The sequence below is a fragment of the Alligator sinensis genome, unplaced genomic scaffold, assembly GCF_000455745.1.
Source record: "Alligator sinensis unplaced genomic scaffold, ASM45574v1 scaffold1626_1, whole genome shotgun sequence".
Lineage (NCBI taxonomy): Eukaryota > Metazoa > Chordata > Crocodylia > Alligatoridae > Alligator > Alligator sinensis.
Genome location: NW_005842437.1, coordinates 1 through 23,828, shown reverse-complemented (window position 1 = coordinate 23,828; position 23,828 = coordinate 1). Strand labels below are relative to the sequence as shown.

The window sequence follows — 23,828 nt, the reverse complement described above, 5'->3', positions numbered from 1 at the left end:
AGGCGATCTGACTCTTCTCAAAGGCTAGGAAGGTTATTTTTCTCCTCTGTATTGCTGACCAGGCTAAGATCAGCCAGTGTTTTGGCTGTCCTACCAGTGCATTCCGGATTGTTTCAGATCTCCCGTTGGCTGTGGGCGACTCGACCGCTGGAGATGACTGTATGCTCGATCCACCATGGCCCCACCCCATTCCCTGGGCACTGGGCCTGTTGGGATATTGATCTTGCACTGGTAGCTTGTCCCTGGCTCTAGGGTGTCCAGGGAAAGCCTGGCTTCTCTGCTGCTGGTATTGAGTGAACCCAGTCCTGACATAAGTGGGTTCTGCTCCGTGTCCCTCCCTGAAGGTACCACCCCAAAGCAAGTCAGAATGTGAACACACGTTGGATTAGATGGTTTTGTCTCCTGGAGATTTCACGCTAGGGAGTGATGCTGGTTATCCCCAGACAAGCCCAGCTTCCAGACACTTGGTTGCTGCAAGAGCTAGGAAGTGGTGGTGGTGGGAGGTTTCTTTTGGTGATTTGTGTTGCAGGCATGTGAACCAGGCAGCTCAGTCTGCTCCTGAGGTTCTGAGGGGAGCCAGAGTGTGTTTTGTTTGCAGAGAACGTGTTGAGACCTTGCTCTCCCTGTGAACCCGCATGGTCTTCTGGGGTGTCGGGCAGACAGGCACCGAGGACCATGCCCTGGTACTGCCAACGGCCCTGTTCCAAGGGACCTTGCAGAGAAACCGAGCTAGCTGGGGCAGTCCTTGGTGACCTGCTGCAGGCGCTTGGGAGCTTGTGCTGGGAGGTGTTGCCCATGGGAACATGCGTTCTTCCCCATGGTTGAATGCCATCTTCCTGGACGTGCATTCCCAGCATGGAAGGTGTCTCCTGATCATTTCAGGCCTGCTTCTTTGAGCTCTGTTTGCATCTCTAAATTCCTCCCTCTTTCTCTCAGCTAATGAAGCTGCTTTATACTTGCTTAGTCTCTCTCCTTTCTGCCTCTAAGATGTGGGAGTAGCGATGTGGACGTGCCTGCCAACATTTCCAGCTGTGACTTGGATGCAGTGTGAGTATGCCTAATGGGCTGGTTCATCCCAGGGAATTTCTCCAAGGACTTGGAGGAGAGGAGATTGATAGGTGCCAACTTAGCCCCCAACCGCCCACAGATCCTTTGCTGCTGCAGATGGAAGGGAGCCATCGTTTCACCCTGCAGCCAAGCAGGTGTTGTTGGCAAGTGCGCAACAGCACTGCCCCAAGTGCTAGCACTGCATCCGGCCCCCACCCTCCTCTAAATGCCTTTTTCACTAACCCGCTCTTCTGTTCCCTTTCCATTGCTGCCAAGTGAGAGGGATTTGGGCCCCTTCAGCACTCATGAAAAGGCAGAAGAAAAATCCATAGGTTTAGAGGATCCCAAACAGGAAGAGATTTATGCCCTGGAGTAAGTGGAGGCATCACTCCATAGTCTTATCAGTCCAGAGGACCCTGTTGTCTCTCACAGGGCGTAAGGGCTTGATTTAATTCCCCTCGAGCTGTGAGCTGACCAGTAATCCAGTACATTTCTGACTGCATGGGGAGCCAGGGGGTAGTTTCTCTTCCTCTCTTTCCGTTCAGCCCCTCTCTGGTACAGAAAGAGGCCTCCTGGTCTTGTTACTGAGAGGAAGGAGGCCCTCAGGTTCATTTCCAGGCAAGATCTGCTCACTTCCAGCTTGGAGAAGAGCCCTTTTGGTACTGCATGTGGCTGACAAGGCCAGTTGCACCCCTCTAGTTATGGGCTATGTGGCTAAGCCCGGAGCCATAAGGGAGAAATACATTTAGTGGCTAATTCATGGCTCATTTGAGCTGGTGAGGTCACAGCCCAGGAAAATCCAGGGAATAAATGGGTCTTTGCAGTCATCTACTCTGCAGTACATGAAGCATCCCGCCGTAAATGGTCTCGCCAGCTTCCCTGCCCATACTGAGCAAGAGCCCAGTGGATGCAATTGGGCACAACTGGCCGAGTAGCTCACAGGGCAAAGGCGAGTGAGTGAATCTGTGGTGCCTGGAAGGGCAAGGCAGGGATGTTCACGCTGCGGTGGCCGCCACCACCTTGTCCTTGGAAAAGTTGTGTTGTGGATGTGTACACGTGGTTTTTTAAACAAATGGTGGCCAGAGGAGGAAAACGGATGACTTAAATGGAAAGAAGGAGCTTTTAGGCTTTGGCGGGTAGATGACACTTCTGCTGTGGGCATCAGCGTGGGCTGTGAACTGCAGGTGTGTTAAGAACACGTGAGTCCTCCGGGGTCTCGAGTGCCTGCTTTGCTCCAGTGCACTTGCACTTCCAGTGGCTGCTTTGGGTTTTTGACACTCAGCCGGTGTGACTGGCACCTCTGAGCTCCCAGGTCCCAGTAAGGCTGAGGCCCATCTGCCTCTTCTGAGTGAGCCTGCCAAGTCCTTGTGTCTTTGACATGGCCGCTGATGGAGTGGGATATAATTTTGTGCCTGTACCAAAGCACGTTTTTCCATGAGCTTCATGGCTGTGCTGCCTTTTGTCAGAAGAAGCAGCATTAAAAACTGTACTTCATGGCAGGGTAGAAAGGGGCAGAGCTTTACTGTGTGCCAGCTGCCTCTGGGGTAACTGTCTGTGTGCAAGTTCTTCCCCTACAGCCAGTGGCAACTAAACTGTGGTAAGTTGTCCCTTGGTGAAAGAGCAGGGGGCTGTCCTGCAGACCGGGTGGTGGGAACAGCACTTTCTGCCTGTCCTTTCTCTGTCTCACAGGGGTGTGGTATGGTGTGCGTGGCCAGTGTCCACAAGCGGCTTTCAGGCCCGTGGGGGCAGGTCTTGCTGAGGGTTGGAGCGTTGCGGCTCTTGTCATATTGTACAATTTAGCTGTAACTGGCTCTGAAGGGCTCGCTCTCTATTCTAGGCAACTGGAGGAGGGGACCCAGCAAGCAGAGTCCTCACACCAGCCTGCAGAGAAGCCCCTGGAGGGACCTGCCAAGGAGCTGGGGGAGGAGGACACTCATCTTCTGCAAGCAAAGAGGGAGGAAGTTCAGCAGCTCCGGGAAAAGCTGAGGCAAAAGGAGGAGGAGGAAGCTCAGGAGCTTCGTCAGCAGAAAGAGAAATCCCTCAGGTGATTTCCTCTTGTGCTCCAGCCCCCGCGCACCGCTGTGATTCATTGCTGGAGGCCGGGAACTTGGGTTGTACCATGCTCTGCCATCCCCGAGTCCTGGAGTAGCTGCCAGCATACGCATGTCACAGCGGGCAGACGGGATGGGTGCCACCCCACCAGTGTCTTGGGCCGGGGATGCAGAGGGTGAAAGGATGGTCTTCCCCGCTGCATGTGCAGGCTCTGTCTTGCGCATGGCAGCCTGCACCTCTTGAAGTCCATGAGGTTCTCTCCTAAAGGTGCTTGGGGCCGCACTACCTCTGTGCCTGGGCAAAGCACCATTTCCACGGCAGATCAGGGAGCCTTTCTGTGTAGGAAGAGCTCTGGTCTGATACAGGTGTGGGTCTCAGCATGGCTCTGAACCTGTTCCTGGGGTCGCAAACCTGGTGACAGCACTCCCTTCTGTGGTCAGGGCCTTACTATTTGGCAACCTTTCAAGTCCTTGGCTAAATGGCAATGATAGGGTTGGAGATCGAAGCAGTAGAGAATGTGGGGTTGCCGCAGGAGCACTGTTTGCCGAGCTCTGCTACTTTTAAGCTTCATGTAGGGGCCTCCGATTTAGGCTCTTAGGAGTAGGGAATACTCCCTGGTAAGTGTGAGAGCCCATCAGTCATGGTCTTGACAGCCACACAGGGAGCAAGCCAAGGAGCTTCTCACTGGGCAAGAAAGAAGTGGGGCCTGGGAAAGAACTGGGCCTGGGACCCCAGGGGAGCTTTGGCCAGGCAGGTGATGCCACCAGCAACCAGCCCTGGATCCGTGGGCCTCGGGAAGCTGGGGGCAAGTTATTACAGCATCTGATCTTTTTATGTGGTGCTCATCTCTCAGGTCTCTAAAAGAAGAGCTAGCAAAGGCCACTGAGGAGGAGGAGCTTTGGCTGCGAGAGGAACAGAGCAAGAAGCTCTCTAAGCTGCGAACCCAGATCAGCGCGGAGACAGAGGCAGAGAAGGAGAAAATCAGGTGGGGAATTCACTCCATGTCACGGAAACTGCATGCCCCGTGCATCAGGACTCCACAGCCGCGGGGGAAGACAGGAGGGAAAGTGGGGGAAGAGACCCTGTCCATGAAGAGCGCTGGCAAGTGATACACCTAACGTGTGCAGGTGCTGTAGGCGACGCCTTAGCCAGCGAGGTGACTTTGTCCCGTGTTTGCAGGGTTCCCCTCGTGTCAGTGCCAATGATCACAGTAGATTCAGGGAAACATCTGTTCGTGGAGGGCAAAACTGACAAGTTGCATTGGGGTCTGCTGGGCCCTTTTCAAGCAGAAGAAGTTGATGCCTTTGGAAGCAAGACAGAGCAGCATCCTACAGAGAAAAGTCTTGGGATTGTCTCATTCCTCTTAAACCAGGGCTGTGAATGAAAGAGCATTCTCCACTGTCCATTGTCTCCTCGGAATAGGATGACTGAGTGGGTTAGGCTGAGTAGGCATCTTCTCCTAGCTTAGAAGGGTTCCAAGGGCTTATGAGTAGAGCTGGAGAAAACATAAGGCATTGTTTTCATGTCTACATATAATTGAAAAGAAAGACAGGCAGCCTTCAGATACACTAATAGCGCCTTTGTTCTTTGCCTGACTCTTTGGTCATCCACTTCCAAAATATAAATTCTAGGTAAAGCTTGAGGGATCCTTGTTTGTGAACCTGGCTGTGCTTTTGCTCTTCATTCCTTCAGGGTTATGAACTGCTTGTAGCAGTTGCTGCTGCAAGGTGGGTTGGTAAACACAGTACTACATTTTAGTATGAATGTCTCATGTGTGTGTTTCTTTGCACCCCTTGCACCAACCCACCAGGGCAGAGCAAGAAGCTGCATTACAGAAGCTGAGGGAGGAGTATGAATCCCTGCAGAAGTCAGAGAGAGAGAGTGCAGAGGAGACGAAGAAATGTGCTTTGGAGAAGATAAAGCTGGAAGTGGAGGAGGCTCAGCAGAGAGAGAGGATGGGGCTGGAGCAAGAAAAGGAGCGAGTCCTGAATGAGATAAAGGAGAGATTAGAAAGAGAAAGAAAAGAGGTGAGACTCATGGTTCTGCTCCCTGCTGTGCCAGCACAGTCACACGTGCTCCCTGCTGTGCCAGCGTGGCCTGTTTGGTAGCACCCAGCCCAGGAGATTGAGCCACCCACCCTACTAAAGGGTAGTAAGTGATTCTGCAAAACACCCCGCTCTGCTTGTATTGCCCCTTTGAGGACGGCAGGTGTGGGGGAGGGAAGGGGCAGCAAAGTCTAAGGCAAAGTGTCTTGTAAATGCAGATACTGCCATGCACAGGGAAAGGAAGCAGGTGCTTCTAATGGTGTCCCACCAAATGGCACCCACGACACTGCGTTGTGATCACAGTCTCCCTCCTTTCAAGGGACATGTTCTTGTGTTTGGTATGTCCTTGTCGGGTATTGGGCCGTGCTTATGGAGACTGGAATTCCAAGAACTCCAGTCACCTTGTGAGCACCTTGGTCCCGGATGGCCTATACCGTGCGCTTTTCCAAAGGTTCCCCATAAGGAATTGATCCAGATGGGTGGTTACGCACCCTGTTCCTCTGACTGGCGAGGTTGAGCCAGGGCTGTTGTTGATGTTCCTGCAGGCTGCTGAGGTGTTAGAGAAGCAGTTTGCAGCTGAGCTCCAGCAGCTGAAAGCTGCAGCAGAGGAGGAGCACCAAAAGGTAAGGCTACTCTCTGGGCCATAGCACAACCCATGGCAATTCTTCACTTAGCAGCATCTCTGAGTGCTGCTGGTGAAGGTTGCATTCCTTCTTTCCATCTCCTGAAGGTGATTCTTATCTTGCTCAGCACTTGGACCTACTCCAGGTGAGGGGAGGTGGGACTGAGCAAATTGAGCTTTGCCATGCTGCCTCTGTTTATGGGAGAGGGCAGTGGGGTGCTTCTGGCCAGATGCCGAGATGACTCTGTGGGTCCTTCTTGTGGCAGGTCGTTGCCAGCCTGCAGAAGCAAGTAGAAGAGACTCAGAGGAGTGACGAGACCCAGCTACGGGAGGCGCTGGAGAGAGCAGAGCAAAAAGTCCAGCAAAAAGCTTATCACCTAACCGAGTATGAGAGAGAGGTGACTCTTCTTTCTGGCTGTGGTTCTGCAAGCAGGGTGGAAAGCCTCCCCATCTGGAGGAGGGGAGAGTGGTGCTGTAGGATTGCGACTGTCCATCTCCAAGCCATTGTCTGGACACTGGGCACTTTACCCTTTTGATGCCAGGCAGTGCACAGGCCAGGGCTGCACCAGTCTCAGGACATAAGGGATGCTTTGGCATGTCTAGGTGTTGATGTGCTTGTTTGGGGGAACACATTGTCCTTTGCTGTGCCTTTAATGCAAGCTGCCTCTGTGATCATTGCAGCTCAGTGAGCTCATGAAAGAGAAGCGCCAGGAAGTGGAGCGAGATCATGAGAGGAAGCTGGAAAGGATGAAAGCGGAGCACCGGGAGGTCCTGGCAAGGATCCAGGAGCAGTACGAGGAGGAGGTACTACCAGAGAGCACCATGGCGAGCCAGAAGATGCCCTTAGCAATTTGTTTGTTGCCACAGGAGCAGTGAAGTGGAGCCCCTAGTCTTGCAGTAGGTCCTGGGTCTGCGTAGGAAACAGGATGTGTAGGAAGTGGCTGGGCCAACCTTCCCCACTGGGCTTTGATACGACAAGTGTAGGGGCAGCACTATTAAGGAGAGTGCCTGGATAGTTTCCCAGAGTGTGGGTGCATCCTTGCATGGGCACCACATTCACATGCAGGTTTCTTCACAAGACCATGGCATGTGCTGTTGCTGATGCATCTGTGAGGATCCTGACCTTGAATGTCCGTAACTGCAGGTTCTGATGACACTGTCACAAATCAGGGCGTTGGAAGACTGCATGCTCCTGAGGCTGCAGGGCTTGAGTGCGGTAGTGTTGGTTCCCTGGACAGTTTGTATCACAACACTGCCCAGCCAATCGAGTTGGGTCTTGGCCTGTTAAAATATTGGTTTTCCCCAACTGTGTGGGGGTAGGCTGCACATGTGTGCACGTACACACATCCAAGTGCAATTTTGCTGTGAAGCTTCATGTTCTGCTCCTTACCCTGGTTGCCGTTGTGGTGGCAGGAGAGAAAGCAGAGAGCACAGAGGCTTGGGGCGCTGACGAGCGAAATGGAGCGTCTCCGGCAGCTCCACGACGGGGAGCTGCGGGCTTTGCGGAAGGAACTGGATGAGCAGCTCAATGACCTGCGGCGCAGCCACCAGGAGCAGGTGAGTGCGAGCCCTGCTCCGGTCCTGGGTCCTGTCTTGGCTCGACCAGGTGCCCTGGGCCCCAAAGGGCCTGCACAGCTCTTTGGCCAGCTCATTGCTGGATGTAGCCTGGGCACACAGAGATGCTTGCTGCTCTCCCTCATGCTGGTTTTGCTCAGCGTGCCCCTTATGACAGCCTGCTCCTTCAGACATGTTCTCTTTCTGCCCAGGAGAGAAAACTCCAGGACTTGGAAATCGAGCTCGACCTGCGAGCACGAGAGGCCAAGGCCAGGTCAGCTCAGCTCCACAGCCAGGTGAGTCAGCTCCATGGGCACTTCACATCCACAGATTACATGCATCCTTTCTGTTGCTAAGGGCTAGTGATACCCTGCTCCTGCTGGCTCTTACTTTACTAAACCATGTGTGAGTGAGGATGCTCACAGAAGAGGAAACAAGGGGACTGAGTGGTGCTGCAGTCTGTAACTACCTGATAGCAAGATGCCAGGGGCTGGATGTATTTCCATGTGGCTGACCCTCTTCCCACAAGCAATGGCAAGTTGCAGGCTCCATGCCTGCCAGGTCCCCAAGACAGTGCAGCATTGCGGCATTCAGAAGGGCTTGTGTTATCAGTGTGCTATGTCAGTGCTGATGCAGGGCCCAGCTGTGCAGACAAGCGGCTGCTCAAAAAGCCAGGTGAGTTCTGAGCTAACAGCACAAGTGAAAGAAATGGTGGAAAGGGACAAAGTGAGAGTGGAGAGAACAGGGACAGGCTGGCAGCAGCAGGGCAGTGGATCCCAAAGGCCCAGGGCTTGGAGCTGTCACGTGCTTGGGTTCAATGTCTCCCTTGCCCAGAGTGATGTAGAGACTGTTCTGTTGTGGCTCTGCTTCATGACTCATCTGCTCTTCACTTGTGTATGCAGGAGGATACCATAAGGAAGAAAAGGCAGCAGCTACTGGATGAGGAGAAACTGCTGGAGCAGGAGAGAACTGTACGTATGCCCGAGCTCTGTGGGACACGGCTGTCCCGTCCTTCCTGCTGCCTCCACGAGGAGCGCAGCCCCGCCGGCAGCTCGACTAGGTGGGGCCTGTTTCTCCAGAGTCCAAACAGAGAAGGTAGTGCACAGAGCTTGGTTTTATCGTTAGCGGGATTCACTTCTCTGCCTCCACCTGCACCTTGCTGGATGTGAGGAGCACGTGTCCCGCTGTACTCCTTAGTACTGTGCCTTCCTGGGTAGTAAGATCCTTGGCTCTGACTCTTGTGTTAATTGCAGAGCTGCCTAGTGCGTCAGTGGGATGGTGCCTAGTAGTTTGCTGGCTGGGCCCTGCACTGGGAGACCTTAGTAGCTTCCAGCACCAAGATGAGTCCTTGCCTCTCCTCTGCAGTGTGTGGAGCTCCTCGGATGTTCCTGTGAAGCACGCTGACTCCCTGAGCCTGTGCAGTCCCCGCAGAGGGGTGAGACAAGAGCCCAGCTGGCTCTGCTGTCCCCATGGCTCTCCCTGTCAAAGATGGATGTCCTGCCTGTTCTGTGGCATTGCCGTGGCAGTGCCACAGCAACAGCGCTGACATCAGAGTCATTGTAGGCTTCATGGTCTAGAGCTGAGATGCGAAATCTAGTGGTTGTGCAGCAGTGGAACGGCTCCCAGGGCGGTACCTAGCGGCCTGTAGTTATGAGAAGGGCAGACGCAGCAGGGAGGGAGAAGAGGCTGGAGAGCAGGCTAGAGAGTTGGAAGCAGGGTTAATGGGATGGAACTCAACAAAAGGAAATGTACCGAGAACCGAGGGAAACTTCCTAACGGGGAGATCTCAGCTCTCAGTGTGTCATCTCCCAGGAAACTGGGACTGCAGACTGCTTTAGGTGCTGTACTGCAGGCCGCTGACTCTGCACGACTAGGTGGGACACTGGAGAAAAGGACAAGAAGCAGCTGGCCTGTTTCCCAGGGCAAGTCACCTCTTCTAAATTGTTCCTGCTGGACCCTTATCTAACCTGCTGCTAGAAACCTCTGTGATAGAGATTTCACAACCACACTCAAATTGATTTCAGTGCTTAACTAGCCTCCCAGGTAAAAACATGTTCCTGATGTCTAACCTCAATCTTCCTTGCTGCAGTTTACTGACTTCTATGATCCCAGCAGACATGGGGAATAGTGTATAACCTCTCTCTTTTCTGCACCATTTTGTACAATGGTGACTGTTTTTATGTGTCCCATAGTGATAGTGTAGCCATCATGGGCCTTGGAGCATGTGAGAAGCAAGCTTTTGTAGGGAATGTCCTTTATTGAACCAACCGTAGAGCTGGGACAGATGGTAGACAGTCTTTAGGAGAACACAATGCCCTTCCTTGGGGCAAAGAAAGAGGCAGGTACTGCCTCAGCTAAATGCCGGATAGAAGAGTTACTTCTGGGGAATCCTGTTAGATGAAGGTGATTACTTAGAAAGGGGAGTGGGCTGTAAACTTTGGCGCAAAGAGAAGTTATCAGAAGTAGCTGCAGACCAGGTGAAAACAGCTGAAATAGATTAACTGGATTACAGAAAAGAGTAAACCCATTCAAACTGGGGAGGGAGCACAGAGAGGTTAGCCAAGGTGACAGGTAACTTGTAAAGTGCCATAGTCTTGTGCCCGGGCCTGGCGTTGTGAAGGGATCATGTACGTTTCCCTGAAGATAGTTGCCAGTCACCTTTGGGAGAACAGTTTTCACCGAACAGCCGCTCCATCCCTGACCTCAGGCCTTGTCCTCAAGGGGAAAACCACACAGCTTTACAGGATGTTGAGGCCAGGGGCTTGACACAGACCACGGAGTTTTGGATCATTCCATCTACCTGACATGAGACACCAGAGCCAGATCTAGTGTCTGACTTTGCCCCTGGGAATGCAGCCTGGGAGGAGACAGTGCTGGCTCAGCCGCCTTGTGACTGAGTGCACCTAGCACGTGGCCCAGAAAGGGACGGTCTCTACCTGCCCCAAGTAGGTCAGTGTTGCTAGGCTCACCTGGGCCATGAGATCCATTTTCAGCTCTACCTCCTCCCATGTCTCGTTGAAAACAGCCTGTGCAGAGGCACAGAGAAGGGGCAGCATGGACCTTGATGTCCTGAGGACTCCTGGTTGCTGTCTTCTATACTGGTCCATGCCCCCTGAAGTCAGTGCTTTGTCTTCACCCCCTATCTTGATGGCAACAGGATCTGAATGCTGGCAGTGATGGGTATCATGCAGGCCTGATGCAAATTCCTGCAGAGTTCATGGTTCTTCTGATACGGGGGTTCTGGGTCAGGGCCAGTTTCTGAGTAAAGAAAAGCTGTGACAAAGCTGGTGGAGGACAACAGGCTTGCTGCGCATGCTGGGGGCTCCTAGCTTAGTTTCTTGTGCAGCACATGTGTGTCTTGCACATTGCATGCTTTCATTTCAGGAAATCACAGGGTGTAAATGTTCGTGTCCCTTTCAGGAGGTGGTCTTGGCTGCTCAGCTCCGCTTGGAGGAGTCTCGGAAGGAGCACACAGACCTCATGGAAGCCATCCGAAAGCTGCGCTGGACTCTGCAGGAGCTCCAAGATCAAAAAGCTGAACTAGAGTCTCAGGTGGACTTGTTGCAGTCCCGAAGCCAGAGGCTGCAGAAGCGAATCAGGTGCATATGCTAGGAGTGGCTCCTCTTGTGTTTGACCCCCTCCAGGCCCTGGAGCTGCTTAAATGTTGGCACTCTGCACCCCTACAGAATTTCTGAGGAGCAGGGTTGCTCGTTGGGAAAGCAGGTGACCAGGGGCCAGAGCTCCTGGGTGCTGATCCCACATTGGCTGATAACTCTAAGTTCAGGATAAGCCACTTAGCTCCTGCAGGCCTCACTGTCCCCCTTCAAAACCTGTATCAAATACTTGGCATCCTCATAGCTGTGCTGTAAAATAATATTCGTAAAATGCTTTGAGGAACTAGGGTGAGAGACTCAAGGGGAGTAAAGGCCTGTACGGGCCGGGAATGAGCCAGAGCATGGCTTGCTTTTTCGTTGTTGTTTTAAGGGTTGACAGTGCCCCAAACTGACCTAGCCAGGTGGTGGCAGAGACCTGCTACTCCATACACAAGCCCAGTAGGCTGTGCTTATGAGTCTGGCTGGAGCCAGCGATGGCCAGACTGCAGCTCCAGAGCTACGCAGGACTTTGTGGGTTTGCTGCTGCAGCTCTGGATAGTTTTCTAGAGAGCCAGTTTCTGCATGCTTGTTCGTTCTCACGAGCAGCATCACTCAGCATCTCTGATGCCTCTTCCTTCCTGCATACCTGGCGCCTTCGGCGGCAGTGAGCTAGAGGCAGCCATCAGGAGCAAGCAGGACTTGCTGAAGGAGCTAGAAGCAGAAGACAGCACAGCATCTCCGCGAAGGGAAGCTGAGCTCCACATTGAGGACCTGAAAGAGACGATCCGCGCTGTGAGTAAAAGCGCTTCAGGTCCCGCTGCCTTAGGGCTGGACTCTCCAAGGCACTCGGAGCCGGGGGAGGTGGGCATGGTCCTGCTGGACATGGCAGTGCAGGTTCCTGCCTGGCTGCGCTGCCTTGTGCTGCTGCTGCGGACTGCACTTGGCCAAAGTTATTTAATAGAGAAGCAGAAGCATTAACCCCAGTTTGTCCACTAGACAGGGACTGGGTCCCACAATGCATTCCTGGCTCTGCCCAAGATTGGAAGTACGCTGCTGGGCAGCACACTTCTCCTTCGCTCAGTGAGCCTCCATCCAGAGCTGGCTGGGCTGGATCTGCAGAGGCACATCAGGCATCATCTGCAGTCACTGAAAACCAGCAAATTCCCACACATAACCATGCCTTACTAGAGATCTCTGGTGCATGTTATGTCTTTTGGTTGTTGTTAAACACAAGAGTCTTCTCTCGTCTCTGAGAGGAGAGTGAGAGAACGTGTCACTGCAGCTTTGAACTCTCGTCCCAGGTTTGCTGGGGGGTCTGTGCTTGGATCACCTTCGTACGAGCCTTGGGCTGGGGAACCGTGGGAGGAAGGCAAGTCCAGGAACTGGAGGGAAGCCTCTGCTTGTTTTTCCCTCTTCCCCACAAGGAAGCACCTCTGCAGTGCCCCATTCCAGGGGCAAGTTCACTGATGCTGTGATTGAGTTTGTGCTGTGTTATTAGGCTTCTTGGGGCCTGGGGTCCAGCATTTATTTGCATATTAATTGATGTTTGAAGTGTCTCACCTCTCCAGCACTCCTCAAGACAGACGGCTCCCCTGCCCTTGCAGAGTCACGAAGATGGCGACCTCTGGCTTGATGAGTAAGCACCGGCCACCTTGAGAAGTGCTGTTGCTGAGGTTTATGTGCTGACAGCGAGTCACTTGGCACAGTGGAGCCATCCATGGCTTGCAGTCTAGAGCACATGAGCCAAGAGGAAAAGGCCCGCTGCAGTGCTGTGCCCTTCCTCAAAGCATCCCATCATGACAGGTCACAGCCCTTTGATTAGTGCAGCTGTTGGCTGATGAGTCAATGACATGTAGTTCTTGGCTGGTGTGCAAAGCTGATACAGCTACAGAAAGGCTCTGGCAAGCTCGTTAACTGCCTCCCAGAGGCTTGCATTCTACAGCTGTAGCCACCCCATCACCTGGGAGGGCTTTTATCACACTTGTCTGGCCTGTTCGGGGGTGAACTGGAAAGCCAGACCCGCTCCAAACTGCTGCAGGTTGGGGGGAAGTGTGGACAGGCTTCTGGGCTACTGGTGTGTAAGCACTCTCACTTCTGCTCCCTTCTGCAGCGTACGGCACTACATCTCCGCACAAGGCATCTCCATCAGGAACGCCAAGGAGTTCCTGGAGCGCCAGACTCGCTCCATGAGCAAGAGGCGCACGGCGCTGAAGGCCGCGAGGCAGCAGTGGCGTCACGACATGCAGCAAGTGCAGGAGGCAGTGCAGGATCCTGACAGCTCGCAGCTGCTGGAGGATGTGCGCCAGAACCTGGAGGAGGTGACTAGCACTGCTCTGGCTCAGAGCGCGAGGGGATTGTGAGACTGGGAGCTCTGAGGCTGGCGATTTCTTTTTGCTCCTGCTGCAAGTTGCCTTCTGTGCTGCTGAGGTTCAGGTGACTAGAAGTGGGTGCCCAGTCTTAGACCCAGGGACCATGACTGCAAGTGTAGTTTATGGCAGTGGGAGGCGTTCGCCTCTCCTAGGTGTTAGCCCCCAGGTGTCTCCAGCTCGGCACCCAACGTCAGCACTAATCTCTGCCCGTGTCATCATCCCCATCCATAAAACAGAGATTAAAATCCTTGCCTGCGTCACAGGGTGGCTGTAAAGATTAATTCATTAAGGTTTGTAAGCCCTCTGAGCCCTCTGCTAGAAGGCACCTTGAAGATGCAGCACGGTGCTGGTGGTGTTAGCGTACCCTTGGGAAATATAGCTTACTAGGCTTCAAAATGGAGGGGAATATGCGAGTTTAACATTGTTTGACTCAATGTCCAAAACCCTGTGGGTGCTGCTAGATCATGCATTTATTGCTGCACCTGCCAATTGCAAAGCAAGGACCCGGTGACACGGATAATTCTGATATGAGCAGGTTTGTTGTTGTATCTTTGCAAGGATTCTGCACATCTTTGCAGATAGTTCCTTGTGTCTTTGCTAGCTCAGCTAATACATAAATGATACTCTGGGACCACTGCATCGCCAGTGAGATGTGACACTGCCATGAAGCGTGTCAGTGTGTGGCAGAGCACACGAATCTTCCACAGCTGGAAAACGGAGCGGAGAGAAGTTGGAAATGGGACTGGAATTGAGAGGGTGCTAGCCAGCTGTCCTTCGGCCTGGCCACTAGCCCCTGCAGTCTTCAGTGAATGTTGCCAGGGGATTTCCTATAGCTAGAGGTGAATGCAATCTCAGTCTGTAGGTCAGATCTGAGCAGTGTGACCCCAAAGCACTTGGCCTTGTGGAGCATGGATTGGTCTCGTAGCAGGTGTGAGAACCCCTAGGTCTGAAGCATTAGTCTTCTAAGCGGCTCGTTGCCCTGCTTCATGCTACTAGGGACTTTGGAGGTGGGATGGGGAGGCTCTGACCCCTGGACCACAACTGCCCACGTCCCGTTTAAATCATTTCTAAAGATAACTCCAGGTCCATAAAGCCATTTGTCTCCTGTTTCTCGTTCTATTTTCCCCTGTGGCTGACATGTGGCACCCCTGCAGGAAGCAAAGCAGTTGGACAAGATGAAGTCAGCCATGAGGACAGGACAGGTGCTGTTGAAGAAGAAGGAGGAGAAACTGACCCAGCTGGAGTCTTCGCTTGTGGAAGAGGTAACCTCCAGCTGCTCCACCACTCGGTGTCCCACGGCCACGTGCCCACTAAGCCATGTCCGGTGACACTCAGAAGCTCCACCTGGGCTGAGGGCTTCATGGGGCCTCAGGTCCAGCAGGAGAGGTTTAGCCTTGCAGCAGCTAGCAGAGTGGGGTGGCAAGTAGCGTGTGCTCTGAGAACTATATAATGTGTCTGCATATGTGAGTAGTGGGCGGAGGAAGCAGGTCGCAGAGCAGGAGAGAGCTACACACCCGATTAGAGTGAATGTCTGGGATTTACCAGCTCCACAGCCAGGGCAGGGCCCAGGGTGGAGGGCTTCTCGTGAGCACCTTGCCAGTTATGCTGTTGGCATGAGCGAAGACCTTAGATGGAAAATGCCTGGTTGTTTAGTGCAAGATGAAGCAGCACCTTGTTTGGGCCTGTTGTGACCCCAGGGACATGAGGGGAAATGCTGCTGCATGCTGGTTTAAACAAGAACGTCAGTCCCAGTCTCTGCTGTGGGTGAGGCTGTGTGAGCCAGCAGGTTCCTCTTCACCCTCTGATGGGAAGCCATCAGGGCCTATGTGGCAGGTCACCAGGGAAGGTGACCCTGGTTGGGATCCAGTCTAGGGGGTGCATGTGCAAGTCAAGGCTCCGGGCAGTCCCTGGGGCACTAAGGCTGGTTTTGTGGAGCAGGCATGTGCCCTTCCCCTAACCCCTTTTCTTGACCAGGTATCTGACGAAGACACCCTGAAGGGAGCTGCATGCAAGAAGGTGGTGACCTTTGACCTCAGCGATTCAGAGGACACAAACAGCGTGGCCAGCTCCGACGTACCTCAGCATACACGTGAGTTGCAGGTGTGGCCAGGGAGTCGTGTGTCAGCCACGTGCACGTTGCCATGTCTCCTGGTGCAGATCCAGCTGTCCCGCCTGTCCCTCTCCATGCGTGTGTTTTGGCCATGTGCCTTGTTCTTGCTTGGGCTTGTTGCAGTCTTGTTCCCGCGGGCAGGCGTGCTGCAGGAGGGGATTGTCCCCTACCGTGGAACTGTGTCTGAAACGGAGAGAGAGCAAGAGTGCTCCCTTGGAAATGGGGGTGGTGATTCCAGTGCAGAACATACAGCGTGCGTGGCTTGCACTCTGGTGCCCCGTGCCATAGACGCGAGTGGGCCTGCGTTGCCCTGCCTCTCAACATCTGTCCTGCCAGGACAGGCTGGGCTGGGCCTCTTTCACCTCCCATCTCCCCAGCAAGAGAGGCTGTTGCCTTGGTCTTGAGTCCCTTTGTGGTTGCTCAGGGGACCTGTGGTTGTGAAGCGAATAGCTCTGGATGACCAGGTGCAAAGGGCAAGAGGCCCATGCCACTGACCAAGAGGCTGGCACAGCTGCTGGCTGCTCCTTCATTAGCAAGCCTTGTTTTGAAATCACCTGCACTGGTTGCCAAAGCTTCAGACTCTCCCCATGTGGGGCTGTAAGACCCGGACTGGTCCTTTCCCTCACACGGAGCTGTCTTGGGATGTTTGTCAGCCCGGGAAGTGTCGTTCCTCCTCCTTGCTCAGTTTGTTACAGGGCTGATGGGCCGGCAGGCTCAGAGATGGGAGGTCCTGTGGGTGTCTCTGCGGAGGATTTCTCCTTAAATAGCAAATCTCTCGTGAGCCGAGAAAGGTGGTTAGCCATGTGAGCCTGCAGTCAGGCGGAAGGTAGGGTAGAGTTACACCGCAGAGACTAACCAAATCAGAGATGCACAGCAGAAGCTGTCGGCAGCAGCGGCTTGCTTCATAAGATGCTGTCTTCCATAAACATGGCAGAGCACGGTGGGGCTGTGAGCATGGTCCCTGCCCTGGCTCACACAGGAGGATGGAGAAGGGAAGGGGACTCCTGCTCATTCGCAGGCTCCAAACCAGAGTTGACACTGCACGCTTTAGTTTGGGATGAGGTCCCCATTCCTCATCCCAGCTCAGTCCCCAGAACACCAAGGCTCCTGGGCTTTTTCAGCTCTCTCACCATCATCAGCTGCATGCCCCTGCTGCCTTCCACTCCTCTGCTCATCAGCATCGATGTGAAGGTCCCCTGGTATCTCCTCAGCCAAACACTGCTCTCTGTTCCTTACCACTTAGCTGGGCCTGACAGAGCTCAGCCTCCGATCATCTTGGGGCGGAGCGCAGGGGAGAGCGAGTGGCTGCAGCTGGGAGAATCGAGAGCAGTGTTGGTCGTGGGTACAGCTCGGTGTCTCCATCACGTCCTAGCCTCCCAGTCATCTCTACTTCCCTCTGTTGGTAGGTGACTTGAACCCACCTCTCCAGCTCCCCCAGCCCGACAGGATCCAGCACCTCACAGACTCCCTGCGGCGCATCAGCAGCGAGCTGAGCGGAGTCCTCAGCATCCTGGGCTCCCTGAGTCATCAGCAGTCTCCTCTCTTTGCCTCCACAACGGTGCCACTGTCCCCACTGCCCAGGGATGGCATCCCGCTTTCCACGTACACGTCGCTGGCAAGAGTCCAAGCTGCTGGCCCCCTCGTGCCTCCTGCCAGTCTTCCTCTGGCAAACCAGTGGCCATGGAGCACTGGTCTCCACTCCGGCCTGTCTTCCACAGCCAGCCAGTCAGTGGACAGCATGCTGGCAGAGAAGTGGCGCAAGTATTTCCCAGGTGAGGATATGCCATGGTCAATCCCCCTTTGGGATCCACCTCTCAAATCTCTTGGTTTTGGTGGTTCTGCGGCCACCATCATGCTGGAGGGCAGGGATGTACCTGTCACCAGCTGTCTGGCAGGACCACAAGGCCTGGCAGAGCCAGGCAAGCTGGCACAGATTTGGAAGCACTGCGTTTCACTCCCTGGCACTGCAGTTGCTGATCGCCTCCCCAACAGAGCGTTTCAGCTCATGCATTAGTGCCATGCTGCCTTGGCTTGGGGATAGGGATGGCTGCCCTGCCCTGCCCTGCCCCTGAGTTTAGCAGCTGTGTGCTGACAGACCCTCTGCTCAATTCCCTCACGTGCAAGCGGTGGTGGGGAGCAGTGAAGGGAGGATGCAGAGGGTCCCGTGGGGCTGAGCTTTGACTGCGAGGGATAGGGGTGCTTGCTTCTGTCAAGGATTTAAATCGAAGCACAACCTGGACAAGGGGCTGCTGGCACTCTTGGCAGCTGAGGGAGTTCATTCTGGGGTGTGCAGTTCTGCCAGGCGCATATGCTAAGCATCCCCTCCCAGCCCCATCCGTGCTGTGTGGAGTCCTCTCTGGCTTGGTGCTAGCATTGCCAGTCCATCCCCTTCTACCCAGTGTGAGTAGATCCTGCCCCAGAGGCAGAATTTGGTCGTCCTGGTGTGCTAATTTGTTTCTTTTCAGGGTGGAAGTGATAACAGGGAGGGAGGGGGCAGTCACAGGCTTTCTTACTTCCTGTCTTCTGTTGGAAGTCAAATGGGAGGCCCCAGGGGATCTTGCTGCAGAGTTTCCCATGAGCATGTGCTACAGCATCATTCAGAAGCACCTCAGTATGTGCTTTCACCGGCAGGTACAAAACGGTGACCAGGGACAGCGACAGCCCTGGGGTGCACAGGATGGACCCAGAGTGAGATCTTTGGTGTATTTAATTCTTCCCTGCCTGTATTTAATTTCTGTCTCTTCTAGGCGGGTTCCCGCTGTTCAATGGAAGCTCTGCCCCTCCGGACAGCAAACTAGGTTACCTGCCTGCTGGGTGAGGCTCCTTTCTCTCGAGCGTGGCTATTTCATTGTGCTTCTGCCACTTCTCTGCCGTGGTTTGTAGGTCAGCTGTGATTTTGCTCTGACCTACTTGTTACTTAAATGGGTTAGGTTCTGAGTGCAGGTTAGGAGCCAGCTTCCCTTTCCAGCTGTGTCAGGCTCTTACAGCACTGCAGCTAGTGGGGATGATGCTCACATTCGAGGGCCAGAATAGCCAGGGCATTGGCACCAGGCTGTGTGCAGTTTCCCACTTCAGTGCAGGGCTGACTGGGAACTGCTGTCCTTTTGTCTAAGCTGTGGAGCTCCTAGCAGCCAGAAATGCCTTCCAGAGGGTCCTTCTGGGGCTAATCCCTGAGGGCTGGAGCTGCGCAGCTCTGCAGTCATCCCAGTGACCAAAGCTCCATCCCACTCTGGTGGTGGGGGGAGATGAGCTGGAGCCAGGAGGAGGATGCGTCCTGTCAGAATCCAGCCCTTGCTTCCCTTCCCATTTCTGAGATCTTTTCTTCCCTCTGCCCCTCTCATAACAGCGAGCAAGTCCGCTTGTACCAACGCTCCCAGGTGTGGAGCCCTGAGGCAGACAAGACGAGCATCCAGGGAATGATTGATGCCAACAAGAGATGGCTGGAAAATTTCAAGAAGGATTCAAAAGTGTATCCTTTGCCTCGATACTGTCTTCATTTGTGCTTCTGCTGGTGGGTGGGGGATGGAAGCGGGGAGCAGATGGGGATGGGGAGCCAGCGGGGAAGCTTTCATGTCTTTGGGGCCACCACGTGGGCTTGTGGTGCTGGCGGTCTCTCGTGAGGTGCTGGTGAAGAGGCACAGGGTGGCGGTAAGTCAGAATCGAGATGCCTGGATGAAGCCCAGTGTCTGAGCGATGGGGGCTGCAGCATCTCTGGAGGAGGGGAGCCAGCAGCATTGCAGGAGGATGCATCACAGGGCTCCTCCCAGAGCAGGTTCTTTCGCAGGTGCTCAGAACCCCTACGGCTAGAGACCACAGGGCCTGCATCAGGCAGGTGGTGGGAGGGGAGAAGAGCTGCTAGAGAAAAGTCTGCCGCGAGGGGGATGCCTCCAGGCCGCCTAGCTTGCCCTTTGCCTGCAGTGTTTTGTGGGGCTGCAGACCACCCCCATGCAGCACGTGCACGGCCCCAGCAAGCTGTCCTGGCTCCATGAGCCTTTTGCTAATCCTGCTTTAATGCTGCTGGCTTGGAGGCCAGAGGTCTACATATGGCATATAAGCACAAGGTACGGGGCCCATTTGCCATGTCCATGCATGCGTCTCCCCCATGTCATCCAGGCTTTTCCTTCACCAGCCTGCCAGGCCTCTCTTCCCAAGCACACAGAAGCTGTCTGTGAGCAGCCCAGACCTGGTGCAGCTTGGGCTGGACGAAAACAACCAGATTAAAGTGTATCACTACTAAGAGGTCGTGGACCCTCCGGAGAGACGTGGCAGTCCCAGCCCTGTGCTCCACAAGTGCCTGGTGAGGTGGCGACGTGGCTGCAGTCCCCTGCAATACACGGTACGGCAGAAATCCACAGGGCTCTTTCGCTTTGCCCTTGAAATAAAGTCTCTCCTTCCAGGAGAGTGGAGGAGGGAGGAAGCAAACTTCCCCAGTGGATTCTTTTAATCCTGTAATGTGTCCAAATATACTTTATAGACTGTTTAATCCAGTGGTGAAATATCAGGGCTTCAATAAATCAACAGTTCCCTCATTAGTATTCCAGCGATCACATGATGAAGCTGTGAATCACCGAGGACTTTGAATAACGTGTTGAGGGGAGGAGGTGAATTCCAACAGAAAACTGTCGCCAGAGGAAATATGCAGGAAATGAATGCCCTGTTGATGCACAACAGACATTGGTGTCAGGTGAACTCAGTCACCAGCCCTCTGTGAGACATCCTTGAGCTTGGGAGCATGAAAAGCGAAATGTCTGCAATTATGTTTTTTACACTGAAGTACAGAATCGAGAGCAATGGAGGTGAGAGCCTCTGGGCCCCGCGCCGGGCCAAGCCGATGCCACGTTTGTCTCCTGGACCCGTCCTCTTGCCACCTCCACCTAGGGACACCAGGGTTTCCTTTCATGCTGAATGTTGAGTGTATTTCTAGCAGAAAATGTTTACGAGGTTTTGCAGTGCCTCAGTCATGAGGCTCAGCCATCGCTCAGGGGGCAGCAGAGGCAAAGCCTCTGGGACCGTTTCTCTTTGTCAGGCAGAAGCCAGGTGGTGCTCAGCAGGGCCGCCTTACCTGGCATATGCTGGGGAGGGGACCACCCCTGCCAGAACTGCCTGGGTCTGATCAGGACTGTTCTCAGAGCCTGTTTTGGGAGCCCACGTGCATCCCCTCACTCGCCTGAGAAGGCCTGCCTGACACAGAGCCCATGGCCATTTGCACTAGTGCATCTGTCGGTGCTGGCATCAGCAGAGCTGGTTTGGGATGAGGCGAGTGGCCATGACTCTGTATACCTTCCCTGCAGTGCCCAGGACACCTACGCTGAGCAGTCCTACAGCTGGGGTCCAGGCCTGGGCCTGGCACCGTGGGTCCATCCCCCGGGCAGCGAGGCTGAGGCCAGAGCTGAGGTTGATGGTGCATGAGGCAAAGTAATGCCCGGCTCTGAGCCAAAGCCTGCTGTGAGGTGACTCCACTGGGCTTTGGACCCGTCCCGCAGGCACTTGGAGTTGTTTGGTGATTAAAACCCCCCTGCCCTCCAGACATCTCGGCAGCAGGAGGATGCAGGGAGGCAGCATGGGCTGGTGTTTGATTGGTGTCTTATCCACGCATCCTCTGCACCGGCGTTTGCAAAACATTGATACCCACAAGTGCTGCTCGTGCCGTCATTTTGGCACGAAGAGTCTGCATTAAGGGGATACCCATTGGTGAGAGAGAGTCTGTGCAAACCACTCGCATGCAAGGAGATGGCTCCAGGAAGGGCTGTTGACATGGCTCCTCTTGGATCGAGAGATGAGGAGAGGAAAGCGGAGCGGGGAGGGGGACCCTGGTCCGTACGCACTGGCACATGCTGCGGGGAATGTCTAGGTGCAAATAGAAAGCTGTGTCTCTGCTCAGGATGCTGTTCTTGCAGCAGCTCTGTTTTGTAGCCATTTTCCACATATATTGCTGCTGTGAGCTGTTCAGACGACCTGCTTCCCTTTACGCAGGGATTTGGGTGCACATGGGTGAAGAGATGGGTCTGAACGTAGGGTCCTTCCCTGGCTGAGAAGGCAGAGGGCTGGCGATGTCTCTGGGAGATGCCGGTATACGACATACCATGCTGAGGTCATTGCTTAAGGAAAGACGCTCCACCTCTGCTGATTAGCGCTGGTGGACAGAGATGTTGAATGCCCGCTGAGCCTGGCACCTTCCCTGCAGACTTTGTCTCGGGACAAGGGTGTGGACCCTAGCGTGGACCCCCCGAATGTGCTACCAGATTACACAGAGCCCAAGGCAGGGGGGTGCACTTTGTCCTCCTGCCACCAGAGAAAACCCAGGGAAGCCCCTGACAGCCCCTCTCTCATCCCGCCTGCCACAGCCCTGAAGGGCTGGCAGCTGCATGAGCCTCTGCCCGGCACGTGGCTGGAGACTCCAGGCTGTGCGCTGCGGCGAACCAGACACCTCAGTAGGGATAAAAGCCTATTTTATTAATGAGAATGCTGTGCTTCTGAATCAGGTTTATTTTTCCCTTTGAATTTTGTGATATCAGCTGTATCTTTTATATATAAAATAAATCTGCATAGGCCTATTTTGGATGATGGTGATGTCTGTAGCCTTATTTTCTCCCTGTTGTGACGCTTTGTGTCCCACGTTCCTCTCCGGGGGTCTGCTCGTACCTTCTGCACACCTCTTTCACTTGTCCTCAGGGGACTTTGAGCTTAGCCCATCTTTGCAATAGATGTCAAGGGCTGCACATTTTAGAACGAAGACCTATCTGCACGTGTGTATTGAGGTATATATTTATACATGTGAATGTGTTGCTGATTTGTGCACAGGCACGTTATTTGTGTCAGCTGCCAGCCTCAGTGCTCCTCCGTACTCCTTTATGGTCTCTTGCCTTCCTTCAGGTTCCTTCTCGTTTGTCCAAAGCAGCCTCTCGTGCAGGAATTGGCGCGCCAAGTCAGGGGAACACGCTGTTATTCGCTGCCCTCTGCCATCATCTGGAGGATGACTGAATGAATATGTGAGAAACCAAAGCAGAATCTCTTATGCTGGGAAAGGAAAAAGGTTGCTTCAGCCAAACCAGATCCTACCCACATGGACAATGTGACGGGGGCACAAGGTGAACCAAGCAAAACATGGGAGAAAAGCAAACTGGGAATCATGGTTGTTACTCCTGAACCAGGAAGAAATCAAAAGGCAATGAAACTTCAGGTTAATTTACATCTGGCAAGGGTGAATTCAGGATTAAATGGTGCAAAACTGCCTGCAACACTCCCATGTGCATGGCTCAGGTGTTCACTTGCCCCTTGGTAGCATCTATATAGTGAGCCTAGGGGTGGGCCTAGGAGGGGTGCTGAGGGTCCCTTTTGGGTTGCACCCATCAGCTGCCCTGTGACCCTGGGGTGAGGCATCCCACAGCGGCTCTGCAGCCTGCTCCCACTTCAGCTTGGTGCAGTTTGAGTTGCTCTAAGCTAGAGGCGATGAGTAACGTGGAACGGGCTGTGCGAGCAGTTCCTGGAAAAGCACCAGCCCTGAGTGCTGCGGCACGTGACAGCAAGGTCTGTGCATGCGTGGCAGCGTGTCAAATCGAGTCCAACGTGCACGTGTCACACCAGGCTCACAGCTGAAGGGGAGATGGGCCCACGTCGAAGAGTGAAAACGTCTGGAGCTGCCATCAGCCCGTCCTCGTCCCAGTGCTGGGTCCCGCTGCGAGTCGTAGCCGTAGCCACCCATTTTGCAGCGCTCTGGACACCGTTCTGCTAATCCTGAGCTAGATCAGTGCTCGAATGCTTTCCCCCCACAAGGCCAAGCTACACGCTGGATGGGTGCCACTCGACGTAGCTAAAAACACAGACGTGGCTCAGTGGGACAATCCCACCCTGGTGGAAAACTCCCCCATCCTGGCGGTTGCTAATTAAATGGGAAACATTAATTAAAAGCCAGATGAAGTACAGCCGTCTTGCAGCATGTTCTGGAGGAGCAGTGGGGCCTGTCCCAAGAGGCACAGCCCTGGGCTCCGAGCCCCTGCCGCTTTCCCAAATCTGTCTTCGTCTGCTGCACCTCACTTGGGCAGGCCAGTGGTTTAAGCAACCGGGTCCCTTCATCCCGCTGCCCGCTCCGGCTGGCATCCGGCTAAACAACCTGGCCGCGGCCCAGCCCCTTTCAACCTTCACTGCACGGTCCAGTGGAGGGGGACCAGCGAGGCGGGGGGGAGGCGGGAGAGGATGCGCTGTTCTTAAAGCATCGTGTTTGCCGCATGAGCCCAGCGATTAGGAGAGCAAAAGGACAGCGAACAATTACTCAGCCCCGACGAACGCACGCTCTAAGCTCCTTAAAACAGCGGAGGCCGCCCGCCCTGCTGCTGCTGCTGCTTGAGAAGGGGCTGCCTCGGTAGCTGCCACCACGGAGACGCTCAGGGCTCTCGCTCAGGCCGTCTTCTCCTTCCCTAAGTGGGGGAGCCCAGCAGA

At 54.3% G+C, this 23,828-nt stretch overlaps 1 protein-coding gene across 4 annotated transcripts in view; it reads left to right on the top strand.

The window, feature by feature from the left end:
- Positions 1-21,951, top strand: part of CEP164 (centrosomal protein 164) — a 51,928-nt gene extending 29,977 nt beyond the window's left edge. For all 4 annotated transcript variants that reach the window (XM_025211952.1, XM_025211956.1, XM_025211955.1 and 1 more), the window contains 20 exons: positions 988-1,047; positions 2,885-3,091; positions 3,953-4,084; positions 4,910-5,126; positions 5,690-5,767; positions 6,033-6,164; positions 6,448-6,570; positions 7,180-7,323; positions 7,533-7,616; positions 8,223-8,291; positions 10,741-10,919; positions 11,579-11,705; positions 12,482-12,549; positions 13,024-13,231; positions 14,437-14,544; positions 15,257-15,371; positions 16,799-17,164; positions 18,140-18,206; positions 18,739-18,861; positions 19,530-21,951. In XM_025211952.1, coding sequence (XP_025067737.1) covers positions 988-1,047; positions 2,885-3,091; positions 3,953-4,084; positions 4,910-5,126; positions 5,690-5,767; positions 6,033-6,164; positions 6,448-6,570; positions 7,180-7,323; positions 7,533-7,616; positions 8,223-8,291; positions 10,741-10,919; positions 11,579-11,705; positions 12,482-12,549; positions 13,024-13,231; positions 14,437-14,544; positions 15,257-15,371; positions 16,799-17,164; positions 18,140-18,206; positions 18,739-18,861; positions 19,530-19,629 — 2,707 coding nt within the window. In that variant the 3' untranslated portion in view covers positions 19,630-21,951. The remainder of the gene's footprint in view (positions 1-987; positions 1,048-2,884; positions 3,092-3,952; positions 4,085-4,909; positions 5,127-5,689; positions 5,768-6,032; positions 6,165-6,447; positions 6,571-7,179; positions 7,324-7,532; positions 7,617-8,222; positions 8,292-10,740; positions 10,920-11,578; positions 11,706-12,481; positions 12,550-13,023; positions 13,232-14,436; positions 14,545-15,256; positions 15,372-16,798; positions 17,165-18,139; positions 18,207-18,738; positions 18,862-19,529) is intronic.
- The last annotated feature ends 1,877 nt before the right edge of the window (positions 21,952-23,828 follow it).